General features: G+C 37.8%; 2 protein-coding genes across 2 annotated transcripts in view; one reads left to right on the top strand and one right to left on the bottom strand.

The window, feature by feature from the left end:
• LOC306844463 (regulatory-associated protein of mTOR) overlaps positions 1–4,373 on the bottom strand; it is a 285,322-nt gene extending 280,949 nt beyond the window's left edge. The window contains exon 1 of the mRNA XM_079376622.1: positions 3,974–4,373. The gene's annotated coding sequence lies outside the window, so the exon portion shown is untranslated. The remainder of the gene's footprint in view (positions 1–3,973) is intronic.
• Positions 4,374–16,591: 12,218 nt separating this feature from the next.
• LOC306844971 (neuronal pentraxin-1-like) lies at positions 16,592–19,929 on the top strand (the record flags this gene model as incomplete). Its single annotated transcript, XM_079377440.1, has 5 exons — positions 16,592–17,008; positions 17,338–17,545; positions 18,935–19,179; positions 19,373–19,552; positions 19,708–19,929. 5 exons carry the CDS (start codon positions 16,592–16,594, stop codon positions 19,927–19,929), a joined length of 1,272 nt encoding a protein of 423 aa, XP_079233566.1.
• Positions 19,930–23,129: the final 3,200 nt, after the last annotated feature.

Raw genomic sequence — 23,129 nt, 5'->3', positions numbered from 1 at the left:
AACAATGACAAGTGCAAACAAAGAGCGTTCAGAGCACTGGCGTCCTGGTGCGGGTTAACAGATAAAACGGACAGACTAATGAATGAAACCTGCTATGTTTACTCTACTTTTAAAGCATAAATTTGATTTAAACTATTGGTCTACATAATATTCACATATGCAGTTCATAGGGAACATATTATCCCTACAGTTACAGCATGAAATACTATTTAAACCTATAACATTTTACATTTAACGTTACCTATTTTGTGTCTCAATTCTTTTTTGAGACTCTTTCTCGCAAATGCAATTTTATATTTTGTATGTCGTATTTCGAACTTTATAACTCAACAATAGAGAGTTTGCCCATTCTGAGGGGGGAAAAAAAGGCAGAAGTGTGAGATATAAACTCAAAAGAGAGAATGACGAGTTGATTTTCTTATCAGAATTGTGAGATATAATCTCGGAATTGCGAGAATAGAGTCAGAATTTTGAAATATAAACTTTAAATTTACCTTTTTTATTCTTTTAGTCCATGGTTTCCATAGACCACCACTTGAAAACTGTAATTTTCTGTACATATACATACATACATACATACACACACACACATATATATACACACATAAATAAAAGTTCGGATTAACTTGGAAGACACTGCGGCAGAAATAAATTAATATTGATCAGCAGACAGTACATACTGCTACTACTAGGCTACTATTACAATTATTAAAACTTTTTTTTTAGTAATGATCACACAATAGTTATTCCATGTTTTAATTTTAATAGTAACCCCCTTTGTTTGCCAAAATAAATAAACTTTGATTTTCAATAATTTAAAGATAAATTAAATTAATGTTTTATGTCTTCATTTGAAAACCAGATACAGAACACAGAATTTCTGAGGAAAAATAAAACATTTCATAAGGCTATTTTAAGAATAAATTTAAATAAACTAAGTTGTTTTTATTCATTCAAATAATTAGACATACTACACCAGAATTTGATAATAATAAAACATATGGTGAAAGAAAATAAAACACACACTTATGAAAGTGGATGAAGATTTAAAATTTCTTGAAGTCTTTAACAACCTAGAAATTATGATTCTGTCTGAGCTATGTGTTTTAAAATGAACACGCACTAATGTAAACGTAGCCTAACAGATGTGTAAACTGAAAACTATTTGAACTTTATTAAAATTATTTATTTATTTATTGTGTTGGATATATTTAGTTCCTTTGTGCAGTGGCTCAGGAGATGAGGCTTTGAGTCTGTATAAATATCAACAAGCTAAAAAAAAATAGTTTTTTGAGATAATGTAATCTTATTAAAACTGATTTCATAAAACTGGTATCGAAAAAAGCATCGTTCAGGAACCGGTATCGAAAATTTTTGAACGATACCCAGCCCTATATATATATATATATATATATATATATATATATATATATATATATATATATATATATAAGCAGTGTGCGATATTGACAAAAAATAATCTCACATTATTTTATCAATAATGATAATTAGACAATATTTTGCTGAGTGTGCTCTTGTGCTGGTACCTTAAGGACTACCGTGGACAGCTGACTCCTAAAGTTTTTTTATTTTCTTCATATTCTGTGTGGTGGTCAGTTCACACTGATAGAAATTAATTTTTAACCGGGTTAATTCTGATAAGCTGTCAGACACGGGCCAGGCTAGGGCCTTAGCGTCTCAGGCCAGGGCAGGGCTAGGGCCTATATTTTAGGCCCGTGCAGGGCTCTAATTTAGATGTATTCACACACTAGTAGACCATATCATAGTACTGAGACTGCTCTCATTCGAGTTACAAACGACCTGCTCTTATCATCTGATCGTGGTTGTATCTCTCTATTAGTGCTACTGGATCTGAGCACCGCATTTGACACTATCGACCACAACGTTCTTTTAAATAGACTAGAAAATTATGTTGTCATTAGAGAAAGTGCACTGGCATGGTTCAAATCATTCAACTGTTCTCTTATTTCAGTTACAATTATATTTAGAAGTCTTCTATTCTCACCACGTGTAATCCACGTTGTGAGGTTTGAGTCACTCTTAGACTCTTTTTCGTGTAACTTATATTTAGGCCACTTTGCCATCGCAATCACTTAAAATGAATGAATGAATATATAGCTGCACATTTAAATCTTGCCCTTTAAAGTGTCAAAACCCCGTCACTCACGAGTCATCACATCTCACCAACATAAAAGAGGGTAAATTGATTGAAAAGACTCTGTTAAACTGAAGGGTTGCGTTAAGGAAAAATGAGCTGATGACTGCACTACACATTATTTTACTGTGATACTTTGAGCTCGAACATATTAAAATAACATGACTAAAGATAAAAGCAAAGAAAAAAACAGCTGATTGGGCTGCTTTTTTTCATTTTTTAAAAGCAGCTCAAATTTTCTCTACCCGCCCAGTGAGTTATTCTCCTGTCCAAGCACATCAAAAGAAGCCCAATTGGGCGGCAACCTGCCCAATCTGGCAACACTGAATGCAGAGTGAAGCAGCCGAGCGTAAAAAGTTGCATATGCGCGGGTGAGATTATTATTTTTTTTTTTTTTAAACATAGATATGCAAATGTTTACTGTATGATAACCTTGCATGTTCAAACTGTGATAGACTGTCATACCTGTATATCGTTACAACCCTAGCATGTGGCTGTGTTCAGAATTAAGCAATCGCATTCAAACTCACGTTAAACAGGAGTCAGTACCTCTCATTAGCCCCAAATAAAGTTCAACTGTTCAGAATAAATATTAGCAAGATCAAAAATTTGAGCCGGGGACCTCTGGTTAAGTTCACACGAAATGACCCATTAGCAGAATTGAAGGTGCCAAAATAAACATAAAACAGTTGTTATAGGTGAGTCTGGCCATTTGTCAAATAGCTGTGTTGGCACCAAAACTTCTGCAGCCATCTAAAAGCTGCGCTGATGAAGCAAGCTGGCTGCTCTCAAAAAACTTGTGCAGTACTTTGATGTCATGAATCACAGTGATGTGCTGTTGCCACGATCTCAAGTCGGGCAAAATTTCTAACACGCACAGCTTCAAATCAGACGTCGATCGGTCTACACAGCACCTAACTATTGCTAGGGGTTGGCTTGACCAGTCTCGGTTAGATCAGAAAATTTTCCAGTGAAATTCATCAAGCTTTCCATAAGTCCTAAATTCAATTTCAAACCATTTCAAATATAGAATAGTAGCTGGTTTTAAATCATTTCAAATATTTTTTTACTGATGAGCACTCCAACAGAGGAAAAACAATCAATGGTGTACATTTAGAACAAAACTACTTGTCTGTAGCTCATCCAATGGCACAAGGGGGACCTTTCAGAGAAACCAGCTTGCAATCATCATTTCTACACTAGCATTCGGTGCCACTGGTGGTGCAGTATCTGGTAAATGCATAGGCTCACAGATTTTAACTGCAGCTCGCATAGTAATACTAAACAATTCTGCACTAAGACTCCAACCACTTATGTTGAGACTGCATGTACTGTAGAGTCAATAGAAATATCACTGAATTCAGTAACCTTAATGAAAAAAATTTTAAAACCACAAAAACTAAGAACTGACATTTAAAAATTGAACTAAAAGTTGCCAGCATATCAATCTAACGTTACCACTGAGAGTCAAGTTACATTCAAACCAATTACAACAGAACTGAAGGAGCAGTGCTGTTTGCGGTGCATGAATCTGCTGCTTCACCCAATATTCATGCATATTCAAATGAAAAATTTCAGCCTAAATACCATAATTACAAATGTTAATGTAACACCATAATTTAAGAAAACAACAACATAGAACGTCTTCTATACAGTGAAGGGTTCAGAACCGGTGTCACTCTTTAGTGATGACAGTGGCGGCTAATGCCAACAGTTTTACTGAAGCAAATATGGTATTTTGGCACCTTGGTGAATTGTTAAAGAGAAACTGGGCGGTTTTGTGAATCGTACTCGCACCTCTGATCAGCAGAGTTCTCCAAAGCTTGAGCTGAAGATCCACTGCGTCCGCGGACGATCACACAGATCACTCCCGTCAGCAGCTTAAATGGCAGCGTCCACAGCCTGTAGAGGATCTGCAGGCGCTGGATCAAGATGTGTTTGCAGTGGAATCTTTGACGGGTGTCCTTTTGGGTCTGGGTCAGGCACAACGGCCCATCGTCATCCTTAAACACACACTCTGCGTGAGCCACGGCAGACTTTAATCCGACGGTCTCTTTCCGTGCACTTTCTATTATTTTTTGATGATGGATAAACACTGTATAACTGTGGCTAAATTTAATCAGACATCTAGCCGACACTGTATCTCAACACTTGCGCAAGGGCGCCGCCATCTTGAGGTGGACCCAGAATGCACCGCGCATAATGAGGGCGGGTGCTAAGAGGACATCAAGGAACACGTCACCGCTCGTCGATTTTCTTTACCTAGGGCTAGGCCTATTATAAATGTATTATTTTATGTGTACTGTTCTTGATTTTTGAGCATTAAATTAAAAAAGGCCTATTATAAATGAGTATTTCCAAAAGTAATGTTTAACGAATTTATTTGCTATTATATATATCTTCAAGGATATATATATGTATAATCTTCAAGGACTCAAATCACCCTGGTAACCAGCTATTCACTTTGCTTCCATCTGGTAAGCGCTTCCGTAGCCTGATGGCAAAAACTGAGAGACTTAGGAGGAGCTTCTTCCCCCAGGCCATCAGGCTCCTAAACTCTAACTCTGTGTCATAACATCACTTGACTCCATGTAAATATCACCATATCAATAAGCTATTCATAATTTTTCTCTACCTCATATTGCTGCTATTTATATACCCTGTACAACTTTTTTGCACATTATTTTTGCACATTCCTCTTAGTACTATTTAAGTCAACAACATACTGACCTGCACATTTATATTTTTTTATCTTATCTTTTTATTTTATTCTTTTTTTTTTTTTTTTCTCTACTTTTCTTCTCTTAATATTTGTATACTTTATAATTGCACTGTCCTTGGAGCGGACCTGACCTACATTTCACTGCTGGTTATACTCTGTATAATTGTGTATGTGACAAATAAAACTCTTGAATCTTGAATCTTGAATATATATATTATATTCTTTAAAAAACGCTTGTCCCTTCTAGACTTGCACTCTATTCATTTACTAACTGCTTGTTTTCTTTTAAAAAAAATAACACTAGCTTTTCTAATCTTTTTGTATTCTATCTGTTTGTTTGTTTTTTATTTATTGTACAATTAACAAAAGAAAAAAAAGGCCTCTAACACTAATAACACTAATAGCTTGATCTGTTCAATCTGTTTTCTTTTTATTTATTGTATAATTAAAAAAAAACTTGCTATGTATTGTGTACTGCGTTAAGCAAACTGAGACTTGTTATAACACTTGCATATCATTGCTCTTTTGTTTATTTTGCTTGCTTCCATTGTCCTCATTTGTAAGTGACTTTGGATAAAAGCGTTTTCTAAATGACTAAATAATATATATATATATATATATATATATATATATATAGTAGTCAGCATTTGAAGTGGATCAAAAAAGTTAATCAAACTTACAAGAACGCATTTTGGTTTTAGGACAACTTTGATGAAAGGTTTTGATCCACTTCAAATGTTGACTACTGTATGGGCTACAGTATATAAAATCACTAAAGGTAAAACCTAGAACCAATAAACAGACAACAAACAACAAAGCTTTTTACAAGGCTATCCATATTCCCATTTCCATTTGTATCAGATTTGGGGAACAGTGAATAGGTGCCAAATCTGTTCATTCCAAAACTCTGCTGCCTGTCTCAGTTTTAAAGTCTTGAAAGATAGGAGGTGAAGTAGTCCTGGAATGCTGGAAGCAAAAGAGAAAACAGGAGCAAAACATCCATATGTTTCAGTCACTTAATTTAGACATACTACTTATCATTGTTAATGGTTGCATTTTTGTATTTATTTCATTTTATTTTATTTTATTTATCTATTATGTATTACAGAGACTATTCAAGATTCAAGAGTTTTATTTGTCACATACACAATTATACAGAGTATAACCAGCAGTGAAATGTAGGTGATCTATGATCTATGTACTATGATCTTAGTTCAGCAACAAAGATAAAAAAAAAAACAATTTATTCTAACTATAGGCTATCTATTCTATCTATAGGCCATCAAATATTAGGTAGAAACCACACGTTTGAATGGATTTAGCATTCTCATCATTTTCAAAATTAGAAAGAAAAAACCACAGTGAAAAAAAAATGTTTAATGTTTCAGAAACTTGGAAGAGTGCCAGCCATTGTTTTAAATACCTTTCTAGATTCAGCATTTAGATTAAAACAGTCATGCTCTCTTTGCACACATGCCACAAACCCAAATAGGGCTCAGGTGCAGGACAAAATGGACAAACTGAAGCAAAAGTAATGTCCACACACTGACCCATTCAACATTTTATTGCAATGTTTCGACCATCGGGTCTTCGTCTTTGGAATCAAACAATACTGGTGACTCTTGCACTACACACTTCTGTCCAATCAAATGTCCCTCCTTTTAATATTACCCAGCACTGACTAGCAAATATTTGATCGTGGTTAATGGTTGTGATAATTACGGTGTGTTATTCTAATCATTGCTCTGTAATTAAATCATGTTAGCTATTTAAAAAGAACAACTTTCTGATTCAGTTGGAAGAATGTCAACCCAAAATTAAGAAAACTGTTCTCAAGCGATTTTTTGGCATCACAGCAGATTTGCTTCACCGTGATAAAAAAAGGCATGATTTTAAAGAGATCCAAACAATACTCTTTGATGTGCACACAGATTAAGTTCCCTATCTGATAAATGCAAATGCTTGTATCAGTACTTAACAGATCCAATCATAAAAACCATAAAATATAGTCACACATGCCTGGAGAAAAAAAATCTTTTGTAGGGCCATGAATTGATCTGTTCTTGTGACAAACTATACATGGCAGAATGAGTAATGAACAAGTAATGTCTGATTGTTTCAGAACTTTAAGAAGCTCTGTTCTGGTTATTTTATATTCATTTAACCTTACATTTTGATTTCTAATGTTTTTGTAATTTTGAAAGTCATTTTAAATTACTTTCTCATTAAAATCAGGAAGAAAGCAAAGTTAAGATGATGAATGATGTATTACATTAAATAAGATGTCAATGTCAGGGAACATGAATGCTGAAGAAAACAGCAAACCGATTATATCTGACCAAACATGCTGGGAATTAAACAAAACTTAGCAAACAGTCTGGGAAATGAAGACCGATTTTGATTCAGCTACATTAATTATTAATTGCCCACAAGCAATTATTTCATTTACTGTAATTTGTAATCACAACAACATTAAAGGGGTCATCGGATGCCCATTTTGATATGATTCTTTAGGGTCTTAATGAAAAGCCTATAACATACTTTGGTTAAAATTTCTCAATGGTAGTGTAAAACAACACCCTTTTTACCCTGTCAAAATCAGCTCTGCACACAGCAACCCGTTTGAGTGCATGCTTCTTTAAATGCTAATGAGCTCTGCTCACCCCGCTCCTCTCTTCCATGGGGTGGCGAGCAGTTCTCATGAGACTGTTTAGCCACATTTAGCCGCATTTAGCCGAGGAACTTGCTAACTAGCACGTTATTAGTAAAGGCGATTTGCAAAGATTCATAAAATAACCTTATACTCAATTCTTTTGTAGGTGAAGCTGGATCACGAATGATTCACATGAACAAAAACACATTTAGGTAGAAACAAACGTAAGCCACTGTGTCTTCATCGGCTCATTATTCATTATTAGATCCAACAACAAAACACCTCAATCGCTTAGTAGACATTCTTGGTAGACTCACAGCTCACACAGGGCGGGTCTAAGGTAAACCGCGAGTGTCAATCAACAATCGTGAAACGGGCCTGGGTCTGTGTGATGTCACACAGACAAGAAGCTGAGAACGGCTTGATTTGAGAAAGGGGATATTATTTATAGGGATTAAAAAAACAGAGTGGATTTTTATCATTATAGGGTGAATGTGTACAAACACTGCCAACACACATTTATGTTCAAACATCTAAAAGTGAATTTTGCATCCGATGACCCCTTTAAAAAGCTTGCATGTAGGCTTCTGGTTAAAAAGTCCAAGCTTAACTTTGACATTCACTACAAGCCATGAATTTTCAATGGATTAAGTCAACCATTAACTGTTAAAACTTCCAGTTTCTTTCCTTGAAGCTGCATATGGGGAAACGTCCTCATAAATCACCTTCTCCTTGTAATACCTATGTCATACCCATGTTTTTATGTCATACACATTTTACCAGATTTAGTCATAAACTTATTCACTTTTATTTGTAAATAAAAATGTTTCACTAGATTTTATAAAATTACGGTGTACCTGTGATTTTTCTAGAGTATCTATTGCTGCTGAATTATCCACTAACCTAGTTTATAATAGTATTTTTGTCATAGATTATAATTATATATTTTTTCATTTGTTATTTTTCATTAAATTGAAGTTATCTATATATAGTAGGTTGTGTTTAAGACAGAGTGATGATCAGGTCAACACAAAGTAGTACAGAAATTCTACATTGATTTAAAAAAAAAACTGTGCTGGTATTGGATTGGATCGCTTCTGAAAAAATTGTATTGTTGCATCCTGTCAGGATTGTGGACTGTCTTCTGTGTGTTTTTGCTCCCCATTGTGCTCCGTGACCCAGTTTCTGTCTCCCGTTGATTGTGTTCATTTGATTGCAGGTGTATCTCGTTCTTCCCTGATTGTCCTCTGTTCATAAGCCCCAGTCCATTCAGTTTGTGTTTGTTGGGTCTACTGTACTTGTTGAATGTTTTCCTTGCCTGTACCCATTTGGATTATTAAAGACTCTTGTTTTGTGAATTCCTTCATCTATTTGTCTCCTCATTCAGTGATCCCTGAGAAGTGTGACAGAAGACCTGGCCTAAAACAGTTACCTCTGTTTGTACCCACCATATTGTTTCATGTTTCTCTCAGTGTTTTTCTTTCCGTTGTGCCCCATGGATCCTCTCATTCATCCTGAATTCCTCCTCCTCCTGCTGGAGCAAGGGGACCGATCTCTTGAGGACAGACTGTTCCTGTTATTAGCTAACACCACCAGCTACCGATGTCGTCTGAAGATGGTGCTCGAGAGGATTTCACTGCCTTTGTGGAATGGAATCTGGCGAGAAACGGATCGTCCTTCACCATCTGCCCCATGGATGATCTCGCCGGATCCACTCCCGACCCAGAGCCCAGCCCACCTACTGCCCACGGTGCGGAGCATCAGCCCGAACCCACCGATTACGGAGAGCCTATATGTGGGAGCAAACCGTGGACGGTGTGAGTGCGGAGTGGTGCTCCGCCACCTGCACTGCAGCTGAGGGTGAGCTGATTACACATCTGGGACTGCTGGACCTCGAGTGGGATCTGATAGACTGGAAGACTGATCTGGAGATAGAACTGCCCCCTCTTCTCTCTCCATCGTCCCTGCTGGTCCCGTCCAACCCTCCTTCGTTTCCTGTCCCCGAGTCCAGTCTGGAGTGGGCTTTGAGCCCGGAGGGCAGCCCTGAGAGCCCAGAAACTCACGAATGCCCACCCACCCGCCTGCTCCTGCCTCCTTCACCGCTGTCGTCTGGCAGCCCCTCTGCTCACCCTCAGCCGCCACGGGTCTGCCATCCTCCAGCGTCGCCGTGGTCGGAGTATCCCTCACCTCCACCTTGGCTCCTAGTTCCCTCGCCTCCACCATCACCCGTCGATCCACCAGCTCCACGGGGCTCCCACGTCCCTCCGATTCCGCCTTGGTCAGGTGTCAACCCGCCATCGCCTCTGGACTCTTCTCCTCTGGCTGCGCCTTGTCGCTCCGTCCCACCAGCTCCGTTAGGCTTCTTCCTCCCGCCAGTTCCACCTTGGTCCTCAGTCGCTCCAGCTCCACCGCGGATCTCCGGATATCCGCCTCGGTCGCCAAAGCCCTCGGCTCCAACCCGACCCCCCGGATCCTCGCCATCCCCCTGGCTTGTTGGCTCTCCGTCTCCGCCTCGGGCTCCTCCACCACCTGCTCCGCCACCGTTGGTCGGCCCCCTGGAATCAGCAGCCATCCCTCCTCCATGGCTCCTCTCTCCGTTGGCTCCACCATGGGCCGTCATCATGGCTATGGCCTGGGTCCTGTTGTCTGCCGGCCCCTTCCCAGGTGTCCATCCTCCTCCAGAGCCACCTCCCAAGCGCCCACCTGTCCCTCCCTCGGTTGTTTCTACGGCGCGAGGATGCGCCTTCCGGGAGGAGGGCGAACAGTCAGAATTGTGGACTGTCTTGTGTGTTTTTGCTCCCCATGTGCTCCGTGACGCTGTTTCTGTCTCCCGTTGATTGTGTTAATTTGATTCCAGGTGTGTCTCGTTCTTCCCTGATTGTCCTGTGTTCATAAGCCCCAGTGCATTCAGTTTGTGTTTGTTGGGTCTACTTGTTGAATGTCTTCCTTGCCTGTGCTCTGTGTTACCCATTTGGATTATTAAAGACTCTCGTTTTGTGAATTCCTACTTCTTCTCATTCAGTGTTCCCTGAGAAGTGTGACACATCCCTAGTTTACAGTGAATTTATAACAGCTAAGGGGCGTTGTTAGGCACTTCCTTAGCTGTTATAAATTCACTGTAAACTACGGTTTCACAGGGCTTATTGCTTTTATAAAACGGTTATTCCATATATGTAGTACGGTTTCACAAAATATTATACAAATTTGTGTTCACGTCACAAAAACGCACACACACACACACACACACACACTAAATACCAGTTCTGATGATTTTAGAGGACACAAAGGTCAGCATTGCAAGTCTCAGTAGACTAGGCTACAAAAATAAATAAATAAAATTACAAGACATACATGAATAAATAAAAAAATAAAACCACAAATCAAAATCAAGTATTATTTATTATTATTCATAAATTCTAAGTAATTATTCTAACAGAGATTGATTGGTATGCGGATCATTGACATTGAGACTATCTATAGAGCGCAGGGTCTTTAAAGTGGGCAGGAATCTCTGGCTATATTATGTAATCCTCTGTGTAGAAAAAAAACACCTACAACATGAGGACACTGATGAGATGAGACAAGATGCAATTTTCAGATTCATCCTCTTCTTTTTTTCTCCTCTTAATAATGAATCATCACACATGCCTCTCAGTTTGACCATATCTCTGATTCACAACAACCTTGTGCAAAGAGGCTATGATCTCAGAACAAAGGAACAGTAATTGCCGAAGCAGATTGCCAGGGAAAATCAAAGTATTGTTCTACTGTTGTTGCTCATCTTATTTTCAGTTCTAGCAAAACAAAACAAAACAAAAAAAAACAGACACACACACACACACACACATGATTTGCCACAATTTAATGTGAAAGCATGTTCACCTGTGAAATAAAATGACAGTAAAATCAAATGGAAATGTTCAGACAGGGATGCTGTGACAAAACACAATGGTTTCAGAGCATACCCTAATAAGAACCTTAACCAGACCTTGCTGTGTTTTGAATAGATTTTGAATTTCCTAAGCATACACATAATCTGTGTTCTAAAAAGCACTGGACATATGCACAGCAAATTTGGAAGTGTTAGGCCAGCTCTGACAGAGTTGAATCTGTTGTGTGATGATGTGATTGGATTATTTATTTTAAATATTTTGTGCTCAAGTTGTACCTGATACTGTGGAATTATTTTTGTTGACCTTACCTGACAGATAGAAATAAATTGACTGAAACCTAAAATGTAATGATCTACAACAAATTTAAGTGAGCCTTAGAGATAGCCATGCAAATATTTCAGGACGTCAGTGTTTATTTCTTTGTAAAAACTGACTCATGTTTTTTATTAGTTTAAAAAATGTTACAAAATTAAATATTAAATGTATTTATTGTTATATATGACATTTCAATATATATCATACAATATATATATAAAAACATAAATACGTAAATAAAACAAATATTCTATCAGAGAGAATTGTGGGAACATAAGCAAAATATATATTGGTCTTTCAAAAATTCACCAAATAAAAGCCCCTTAGACATGATGTTTACACAAACTCTGCATTCAGACAATCCTTTGTGAATGGACGTGCTTCCCTTTACCACCTAAGAAAACAATATTTTTCAGCTCTCAGTTTAGAGGGTGATCATTTTGCTTATTTCTGAAGTAGTGTCTCACAGAATGCTTTAACATTACATCAAATATACTCCTAATTACTCATAATCAAAAAGTATATGAGGTCTTAATTTTAATTAGGTTTCATCATCAGCTAAATTTAATATGTCGACATCAGGATCTAAACAGAAGCAGTAACCTGATTTTTAACATACTGTGTGTAATAAAACAGAGAGTTTAGTATAGATTATTTTGCTTCCAGCTCACACATAACTTTTGTGCTTGGTTTTCTCAAAAGATTTATAGAGAATGGCTGAATTATAAGGCAACTTAAACAAGTGAACGCTCATTTTCAAAAACTATGTGGGTTTGAAAATCTGAACTAATCCAATTTTAAATGGTAATAACTATACAATAATGTTTTGTGTTTTCTCTACAATATTTAATGGTCTCCAGTGCTGCAGATACTAAAGGAGAGAGAGGTGAGGGTACTACATGCAGAATGATTGTAGTATGTTTTAGCCATTAGGAGAAAGTTTTCTATTATAGACTGATACATTATTCAACAAAGCAGCGCACAGAATGATTATTACAGAGAGATCAGAGTCGAGTCCTTTCTCTCTAAGCACTATAAAAATAAATAGTTGAGAAAACGTAAAAAAAATAAGGCAACTTGATGCAGTAAGACTTTTGAGTTCTCTCAACAATAATATTTTATTTCTTCTCAGTAAAGATACTTTGTTTAGCCAATGTAAATGTGTTTGTTCATGCTAAATTCTTGTCACGGCAACTGAAACAACAATTACTGTCGTTGAGGTCATTTAAAGTGGAAGTGAAGCAGTCAGTTAAGTTTACATTATTTAGTAAAGTGATTTCCACTTTGATTAAAAAATATATAACAAACATGATTAATGTAACCATTTTAAAGAAAAAAAGGTTGTTTTGTTATAGCTTTTGGAGCAAGGGCGCCGCCATCTTGCAATACCACAGCGTGTGACGTCACGGGGTTGGTTCGCTCTGATGGCCAGTATAGTAATATAAGCATTTATTTACATTTTGAAAACACGCTTGTTTTGAAATGGAGGGAGATGACCTTGCAAGCACTGTTGAGTCCATAATAAGTGCAATTGCCCATGCATTTGAGTCGATACAGCGATGGGACCAGTAGTAGGGGTTAGAGAAGTCGTGAACCTGCTGGTTTGAAAAGGGTCTTTTTCAAACTTAACTTAAAGTACCTCCAGTAAAAACGGATAAACTTTGTTATTAATATCCTCCTCTTTTTTTCTCTAACAGATGTATGTTGTATGTACGCTGCAGCTCTTCAAACATTGAGCAAAATAAAATAAGTAAAAGCATTTTTTTTTCAAATTACTTTCCAAATTTAGAAATAAATGTCCTTAATTTAAGTAGTGTGAGAGCACAACGATGCTCTAAATGTGTTAGCAAATCAACGCGATACTTCCGGTTTCCTTTTCCGCCTGTCCTACAAAGGCCATCTCGTTTAATTCTAGGTTGAGGACACTTCGTATATGTTACGCATCCTACAAATCCCAGTGAAGCCGTGGTTTACAGTTAATTTATAACAGCTAAGGAGGTTCTCTTTGCATCGTGCCTAACAACACCCCTTTCCATTATAAATTCACTGTAAACCACAGCTTTTAGGGGCTAATTGCTTTAGTCTAATATAGTTAACATTGTCTTTACTTATAAAACAACGTACAAGACTAAGATATCCAGAAAATGGATATAAGTGGTTGAACATACTCTAGGCCTCAAAACTAGACACACAAACCTCAAGAACGGTGACAATCAACAAATGTTAAAAAGATGAGCTCTTTACATCACAGTACAACAAATAACTAACAATAATGATAAAACAACAACAAAAAAGTTTAAATGAAGTTAGCAAACAGCTAAACAAAAATGTATTATAATATAATAAATCATCTGTTTAATCATCTACATCTCTGTTTAAGTTCTGACCCACAGTCAAATTCTATCAGTGTTTGAAATAACAAGCCATTGGAACATACTGAGTAATACTTTCCCTATACTCCCTGCCTCTTTTGCTCCAACACACATGCTGTTTGACCCCCACTATTCAAGCTCAAATCATGGTACTGGTTGTCATGATGCTAACTGCAGAATGGATTTCAAGGACTGCGCGCACAGATCTACGGCCAATGTTGAATCCAACGTTTATATTTTTTCTACAAATTTTTGAGTTAACGTACTAAACATGAGTGGAAAGAATTTGCACCGCAGCGCTCATGACAGCATGTATAGTTATCTTTATTGAAGTGAATTAGGTTTAAATCGCCGTCATGCATGAATTAATGATATTTTTGCAGTTTTACACATAATAATCCACGATGAATAACACATTGTCAATATTTTTTGAGACCCCCCCAGAATTTCTCAAATCACGTTTTCAGGGAAACCCATGTCTTATTAAGGGGAGCCGAGCTCCCCCGTAGTTCGCACTCTGGTCCTGTGACCTAGATGGAGCCCTTAATTTTCCAAAAAGCTCTTTATTTGTTATTGATAAAGAATGTATTTTGTATGTAAGGTCTACCAACAAATAATAAATTGTTGAACTTCTCCAGAATGTAAACTGGTGCATGTTCAGATGCTTTTTGCATAGTTACTGAAGTCATATATTTCTAAGAACAACCTCTAGGCAATAATTAAGTTTGGCCATTAAGTATTTGTTTTGCTGCCTCGTTTATGCCTTCAGCATGGCACTGTCCTGATTGGAAGGTGTAATCAATGATTAAACAAATGATCGAGAACTTAAGAGTCAATTTTACCTTAATGCTACTGCATGCCCGGTTATTGCTCACTGCACCATTCCAGATGAAAAATGAAATCAAATTAGGAGATCAAGGACAACAACAGTTTATATCTATAGTAACTGCTTGATGCTGATATTGTACAACTACTTGATATTAATAGCCTACAGCAGATCTATAATATGACATTTTAAATACTTTTGAGAGTCACTGGTAGGACTATTCTAATAGGCTAGTATTAAAAAATAAATTGTATAAAATGTATTGTTTGAGCATCATGATGTACAAAAGAATGTAATGGATATGCCAGAGAAATCACAGTAAGCAGTTCTTGATCGCACTTGAGCCAGTCGTGACTCGTGAGCTGAGAGCACCCAAACATTACGTCTTATTCTCTAAATCAGTTATTCACTTGAACAACGATTATAGCAACCTCTCATAAGACCATTGCATTTGCGCATTTTGTAGCTCCGTTGACGAAAGTCTCCTGCACCTCTTATAACGAATTAATATATGTGCTCCAGTTCTTTAGGATGTTACGCAATACCTGTTAAATAAATTATGAGTCCATGTTTCTTTGGTAGGCTGTCAGCCAAGATTTAAACTGTATGTAAACATAATTTGCCCCTTCCTTGAGTCTTTACTATATTTTTGTCTACATAGGCTATGACACATTGTTTTGTTATCTGAAGAAGGCACTGAGGGAAGAAGGAGGGTGATTCAAAACTCCATGGTCATCCCATGGTGCATTATGTCCAATGGGATTTGAAAGTGCTCTATCGGTATAAGCACACATTAAATGGAAAACAGATTCTTGCATGACTGGAGATGTGAGTATTTATTCTTGCTCGTGGAAGAATTTCTGTCCATGCATGCTGAATGGGCTAGAGATCAGATCCGCGGGTAGTAAAATCCAACCCTTACTCTGCAGGGCCACCACTCGGGCACTGGACCAACAACCCAATGGAATCTAAGAGGGTCCAGTCTTAAGGTGGAACCAGATACACCGATGTTCTACTGCAATGTCTCATAACGTTAATAAAATATTTAAGATGTTCAATATTAAGGTTGTAAAATATTGTTTTTTTTTGTTTTTTGTTTTTTTTACAATGGTTTAATTATACTGTTACATTCAATGGAATTACAAAAACAAAAGGAACACAAGTAGCTGTCAATTTACTATACGGACCAGGCCCAGCATGGATGATTAATAAATGAATTAGGTTACTGCGCTTTTTTAATCCGAGACGGCAAGAATATCTAAATATAGAACTAATCTGCATCTACTGGACACAAACATAGTGTTGATATGATAGATCTGAAAAAAATAAATTATAATTAATTAATTAACCTAAAACTAAAACTACTCCCAAAATCTAAATAGTTTGCTGTGCTTCACATCGTATATTACCATTGTAAAGCCAATACGTCTGAATTATCTCTCAGTTCCACCTTAAGAAATACACTTGACATGATTAGAGAGCACGAACGAGCTGCAGCGGATCTGCGCTGTGCCTCTGCTGCTCTATATAAACCCATACATAAACCCATACGCGCTGCATAGATCAGCGGACAGCTCCGTGGTGAAACAACACGTTACTCACACATCAAACATTGGCAAAGAAGGCAACCGGCTATGGAGAGAATCTCATTGACACTTTTTCTGCTCTCTCTCACATATTTGGAGGGATCTTCGCAAGATTTCGGACAGACCCAGTTTATCTGCACGTCTGTGCCCAAGGATATGGATCTGTGCGCAGCCACTATGCAGAACAGCGGACCAGCGGAAGATCTGAAGACCACAGTAATGCAGTTAAGGGAGACAGTCTTACAGCAGAAGGAAACTATCATGAATCAGAAGGAGACGATCAGGGAACTAACTTCGAAGTTGAGCCGCTGTGAGAGTCAGGGTGTTCTGGAGCCCGTGGCTGGAGGTCGGAGAAAAGAACCGGGCAAAAACACAATGGGAGACGTGTCCCGCGGCCCGACAGATACTCTAGCCCAACTCGGGCAGACTTTAGCCACGCTTAAACAGAGATTGGAAAACCTGGAGGTATTTATGACCTAATGATTTGGACTTTTCAGTTTAAGATGTGTGAGTCCATCTAATCTATTCCTATAAGTAATATGCTGGAGTCCTCTAGACGCAAACTCATGTAGGCTAATGCATGATAGAATTACTTAAAATTACACATTTGTTTTATATGCATCTTAATGAGGTCGAACGACTTGTTTGGAGGTCTTTGACAGATTTAATCAATGTGTCGCTGGTTCACAGCAGGTTGTGCTAATCCTGAAATTGGCTTATCTAGTCTCTTATAAGTTTCCCATGCGTGCATTTTAAAGTATTCGTTTGAATACCCCTGTCCTGTTTTCCCATAGCAGTACAGCAGGAACAACGGCTCTGTCCAGGCGAGTAGCCTTAAAGATTTGCTTCAAAATAAGATCGATGATATGGAGAAGCAGGTGCTGTCCCGGGTCAATACTCTGGAGGAGAGCAAACCCGGGCAGAAGAATGACACGGATCAGCGCAATCGAGTGGAGTCAACCCTCACCTCCTTACATCAAAGAATTAACGACCTAGAAAAAGGTCAGAGATCTCATTCCATGAGAAATTTTACTTGTATGTTATAAATAATAAATATGAACTACTACAGTAATGATGCGTTTGAGAAGCATAGCTGAAAGGTACTTTCAGTAAAACACCAATGTTTATGCAGTGTAATGTCGCAGAGGATGGTTTGGGAGGGGGAGCTGCATTACTTAGCATATTGAGCCCATAAAACACAAATGCAATGTAGCCTAATAGTGATAGGATAATTACAGCCCATGTCCTTCTCAGAGCAAGTATGTCTTGCCTGCACAGCTGCGTAAAGTTGGCTGCTCAATGCCCAGCCTGTTTAACCAACGCAGCATGCGAGAGATTCAACGCAGTATTTATTTTCTTCTTTACTATAACCACCTGTTTCACAAAATACAATAAATACAGATAATGTACTATGCATGTGTGCTCATACAAAATAAGTATAAAAACGGAATAAAAAGAAAGAAAGGAATGGTCAATTTCTGCCTGCATTAAAACATGTTTGGCTGGTTTAACTTTAAGTTGTCGGTTTGATCCCTGAGTAAAATCTGTTAATTTATAGAGTAGGGGTGTGGCATAAAAGTAATTTATAGTCAGGGGTGCACATAAGTGGTCTGCGGGTCTGCATGCACGACCAAAATTAAAAATGCGCTGTGTAAATAATTACTGACAACGCATTTGCGTACCGACATGGATGACAGCTGTTAATGCACAATTACCATTTTAGATAGACAAATTGTACTGTATATGATTTCTATTCAAACTGAAAGCATAATCTAGGCTAGCCGCTGCCAGTTTTCAAAGCAAAACTTTGACATTCCATTCACTGATGCTCTTCAATCAGGGGCACTAAACCCGGAAGCGCATACCGGCCAAAATAAAAGCTCGCTGATTTTACGTTTGAAAATGATGAAAATTCAAATAATATATGCTAAAATATTAGCATTTTATTTTTAAGTTTACTATAAAATAATTGTATTTGTATGTAATACTCCCTTTTTATTTTAAATTAAAATAGTATTATCACACTTGATTATTTAGTTTATTATTTTACAAAAAATAAAAATAAACTAAATAAAGTGCAATAATATTATCATCACTATAGGTCACACTACATGCCATGGCCCGTGTGAGGACCAAACCGAATCTCCAGGTTCTCATATGAGAAGTTTTTTTCAGTCTGAAAAACTTATGTGCACCCCTGTTTATAGTAGTGCAATGAATAGTCCAAGAATAATAATTACAGTCACTTAAGCATCGGAGCAGTAGATATAAGCAATTGAAGCATTTGGGTTTATTAGAAGTCCTTGTCAAATAGATTAGATAGAGAGAGATTTCATTTAGAGGAAGAGAGAGTGTTATAAACTCTAACAGTCCATACATCTTACTCTGCAGGTTCAAAAGCTAGCAGGCCACTGGACAAGTTTCAGATAACATTCCCCTTAAGAACAAATTACATGTATGCCAAAGTGAAGAAAAGTCTACCAGAAATGTATGCCTTCTCTTTCTGCTTGTGGATAAAGTCCAATGCATCACCCGGGGTGGGAACCCCCTTCTCCTATGCTGTTCCTGGACAAGCTAATGAGCTTGTTCTCATAGAATGGGGGAACAATCCGATGGAGATTCTCATAAATGACAAGGTAAAGTGTCAAAAATAATAATGCAATTATGCATAAAATAATTGTAAGTGGCAGCAGCAGGGCCTATAGAAATTTTCCAATGTGTAACTCTGAGTTTACATAGTAGTAAATGATAAAGTCTGTTCATTTATACAATTTTTGGCACTTGTAAACAGAAGAGCAATAAAAAATAATCCACAGTGTAACTTTATAGGTTGCAAAATTACCTTTCGTCATCAACGATGGTAAATGGCATCACATCTGCATCACATGGACGACTCGTGATGGAGTATGGGAGGCATTTCAGGATGGTGTTCTGCGTGGAACTGGAGAGAATCTGGCACCCTACCATCCAATAAAACCCAGCGGTGTACTAGTTTTGGGTCAGGAGCAGGTAAGAGTCAGAAGTATGCCTATTAGGCTTGTGTAGTCTTTATGTTGAAGATGTTAGTTGACCTTAGTTACAAGCAAAAGTAAATCTATAGCTTAACTGGTTTGCCTGCTTTTCAGTAAGCTGACATTGAATTTAAATATTTTTTGTTCTTGCAGGACACACTTGGTGGAGGTTTTGATGCAACCCAAGCCTTCGTAGGTGAACTGGCAAATTTTAATATATGGGATAGAAAATTAACAGCTGGAGAAATCTACAACCTGGCAACCTGCAACAACAGAGCACAAGCTGGAAATGTATTGTCATGGTCGGAAAGTAATATTGATGTGTTTGGTGGAGCCACTAAATGGACTTTTGAGCCCTGCCGTCAGCTCAACTGAACTGCAAAGTGGGGGCCATAGCCAAACCCAGATCCATGTTTCTAGCTTTTGTCTTTCTTTTCCTGTTTGACATTCCTGAAAAAGAAGAAATCTTGATTAAAAAAAAAAAAAAAATGTAAAGTTACTGTAAGAGTAAACCTGGGTTTCTATGAATACCTGAATATTTCTGCACAAAACTAAGAATTTATTTTTTTTGTCTTGATAAAGTTTCATGTTGGTTGTTTTGCAAACCTCAAAGCGACAGTTTTAAGCCAGGTTAATTTTAGTATTCTATTTTTTTTTTTTTTCTGCTTTATTTATTTATTTATTTATTTATTTATTCATTTGCAAGTGGACACAGTTCTTTGCTTATTTTGTTGTTTATATATATATTTTTTTTGAGGGGCCAGCAACTGAAGAACAGTCTCTTTGCAGCTTTTGGACAGTAAAGCAACAGTGAATCACTCTTGTTTTTTCCAAACAAGACTTCACAAAGCCAATCACAAATTGTAGAATGATGATTTATTTGTAATCTGCATTTAACATTACCCCACTCTCACCGGATTTTGCACTGTGATGGACTTGAAAACAGGACAGGAAAAGTATTTATTCATTCATTCAGAAAATAATTGTTTAAGAAGATGGCACTTCCTTCATTTGTTGCCAGTGATCTTACCGATGTTTCTGTAAGAATGTTGTTTAGTTGCCAATATGCTTACAGCCTGAGTGCCTTGAGCTGATGTATCAGTTCAGCACATACTTTTAGTTTGCTTACTCATGTTTTGCTTTATCTTTTTGCTTTTGTTGATGAAATGTTTTATGAAATGTGTTTAACAGTGATTGTTAAGGCTCTGGTGTGTTTTAGCAATAACTGGTGTATTTGTACTCTGTTCTAGGAATGTTATTCATGAGCATTAACAGCATGAATTATCAAATGCTGCAACACCAACATCAGCTTATCCTATTGTTTTGGGTGTTTTTTTTTTTTCACTTTATTGATATATGCTGAAAGCATGGCACTACTGAGAGATGATGAAGATCTAATTTTTGTAATAAAATTGTGATTTTATATATATATATATATATAAAACATTTATATTATTTTTGCAATTATTTCTATTTAAATACTGTTTATTAGAAAGTTACAGGGATACAGAGAGAGTATTAGTTACAGAGATATGGAGAGAATATTAACTAACAGACATGTTTAAATGAATGAAAATGTACACAATTGCACCCTAAAATCTATTATTCTCTCATACTCTAAATCTCACTCGCTCTCTCTGTTTGTGTACATGGGGCATTTGATTTTGCTGACAAACACTGCCCTCTATCATTGGTCTGTGTGCACGGTAACAGACTGCACTGCTGAAAAAAAAAAAGCTGATTCGGCATTTTGTGCTTTTGTAGACATTAACAACCAGTGGTAGCTGCCAATAAACTGGTGGCATTTACAATGTTCAGTCATTCGACATCATTTAAGCATAATATGAGAGACAAAATTATGGTTTAGAAAGCTGAAATAAAGATGAGTGCAAAAACACAGAATGAAAATTGGACATAACCAAACTCTGGAGTATTGGGTCACCCCTTCTATTGAACATGTTTGACTACTTTAGTAATTTCTATGAGTACAAATCTTAATGTTTAATCATATAATGATATTCTAGGGAATTGTGTGCTTCTAATTTTATAGCAACAGTTTGGACAGGACACTTTTCTATTCTAACATGACAGTGCCTCGGTGTATAATTACGGTACATCAGTGCCTCGGTTCAAAAAGACATGATTGATTCAGTCAGTGTGGAAGAACTTGACTGGTCTGCAGAAAGTCCTAATCCTAGCTGAACACCTCTGGTGTGACTTTAAATGCAGACCTTGAGCCAAAAACTCATCACCAAACATAAATAAATAAATAAATATATATATATATATATATGCATGCCATTGCAAGTGAGCAATATCACAGCTTTACAGTATTAAACATGAAAACTGTTTGTCAGTAATGCAAGAGGACAATAACAAACAGTAATTTTTCCAGCTAAAGTCAGTTCTTTGAAGATTCAGTGATGTCGTCATGCATCTCAGCTCTCGTCCAATAGCGTCTGTGCAATCAGTCCAGCTTCCCCAACTAAGCAAGCTAAAGGCGACAGTTGCAAGGAACCAAAACTCCATCAGTGACAGAACTGGAGAAAAAACCTTATGAGAAACCAGGCTCAGTCGGGGGGCCAGTTCTTCTCTGGCTAGATGAACCCAGCAGTTTAATTCAAGGCGGCAACACAGGTCAGATTGAGCAGAGAATTTGTTTGGTTCCCGTGGTCTTGTCCCGATGGTTGTCTAGTTGACGCGGTCTTAGCTGGGGATCTGTCTCTGGGGCTCATCTAGTTGATACAGTCTCCACTGACATTTAGGGCTGTAGCCACCATCTGGACTGGATACGGACTGGATCGGGGTGACTGAAGTCAAGTCAAATCAAGTCACCTTTATTTATATGATGACAAAGAATTGACAAAGCAGCCATCAAGTGTTAGACAGTGTTCTAGGTTATTACTGTTATATGCGGAGGCTGAAGGAAACAGGCTGAGTCGTGGATCTAAGTGCAGGTGATTTAATAAAAAGACTAAGTGAACAAAGAACAGGAAACACTGGGAAACAGAGAACCAAAACACGGGCAGACAACGGCATAATAACATACAACAACTGACCAAGCACAAGTGAAACGCAACGGCTATATATACACGAGAACAAGCTTAACAAGATAACAAGGGGACGTGGTAAACGGGAAACACCTGGGGAAGCTAATCACAGGGAACCAATACTCAAAATAACTACAAACCGACTACAAACAAGGCACAGGAAACACTTCAACATAAAAGTCCAGACAGGCACAGAGAACATGTAACATAGCCCCCCACCTAAGGAGCGGATTCCAGATGCTCAAAAAAACAAAAAAAACAAGACAGATAATACGCAACAAAAGTCCAGGAGGGTGGTGGAGTGGAGGCGGAACAGGTGGAGGGATGGTGGGCCAGGCGCATGGAGACTGAGGTGGAGCGCATGACCAGGGAGGAGCAGGCAGAGCAGAGGGCCAGGGCGGAGCCGGCAGGGCCAGGGCGGAGCAGAAGACCACCAAGGTGGAGCAGGCAGTGCTGACGAGCACCAGGGCAGAGCAGATGACCACCACAGCAGAGCAGATAGAGCAGGAATCCCCACAGTGGAAC

The sequence above is a fragment of the Barbus barbus genome, assembly GCF_936440315.1.
Source record: "Barbus barbus genome assembly, chromosome: 25".
Lineage (NCBI taxonomy): Eukaryota > Metazoa > Chordata > Actinopteri > Cypriniformes > Cyprinidae > Barbus > Barbus barbus.
Note: the sequence above shows the minus strand (reverse complement) of the source record. Positions and strands in the feature narration are given on the sequence as shown.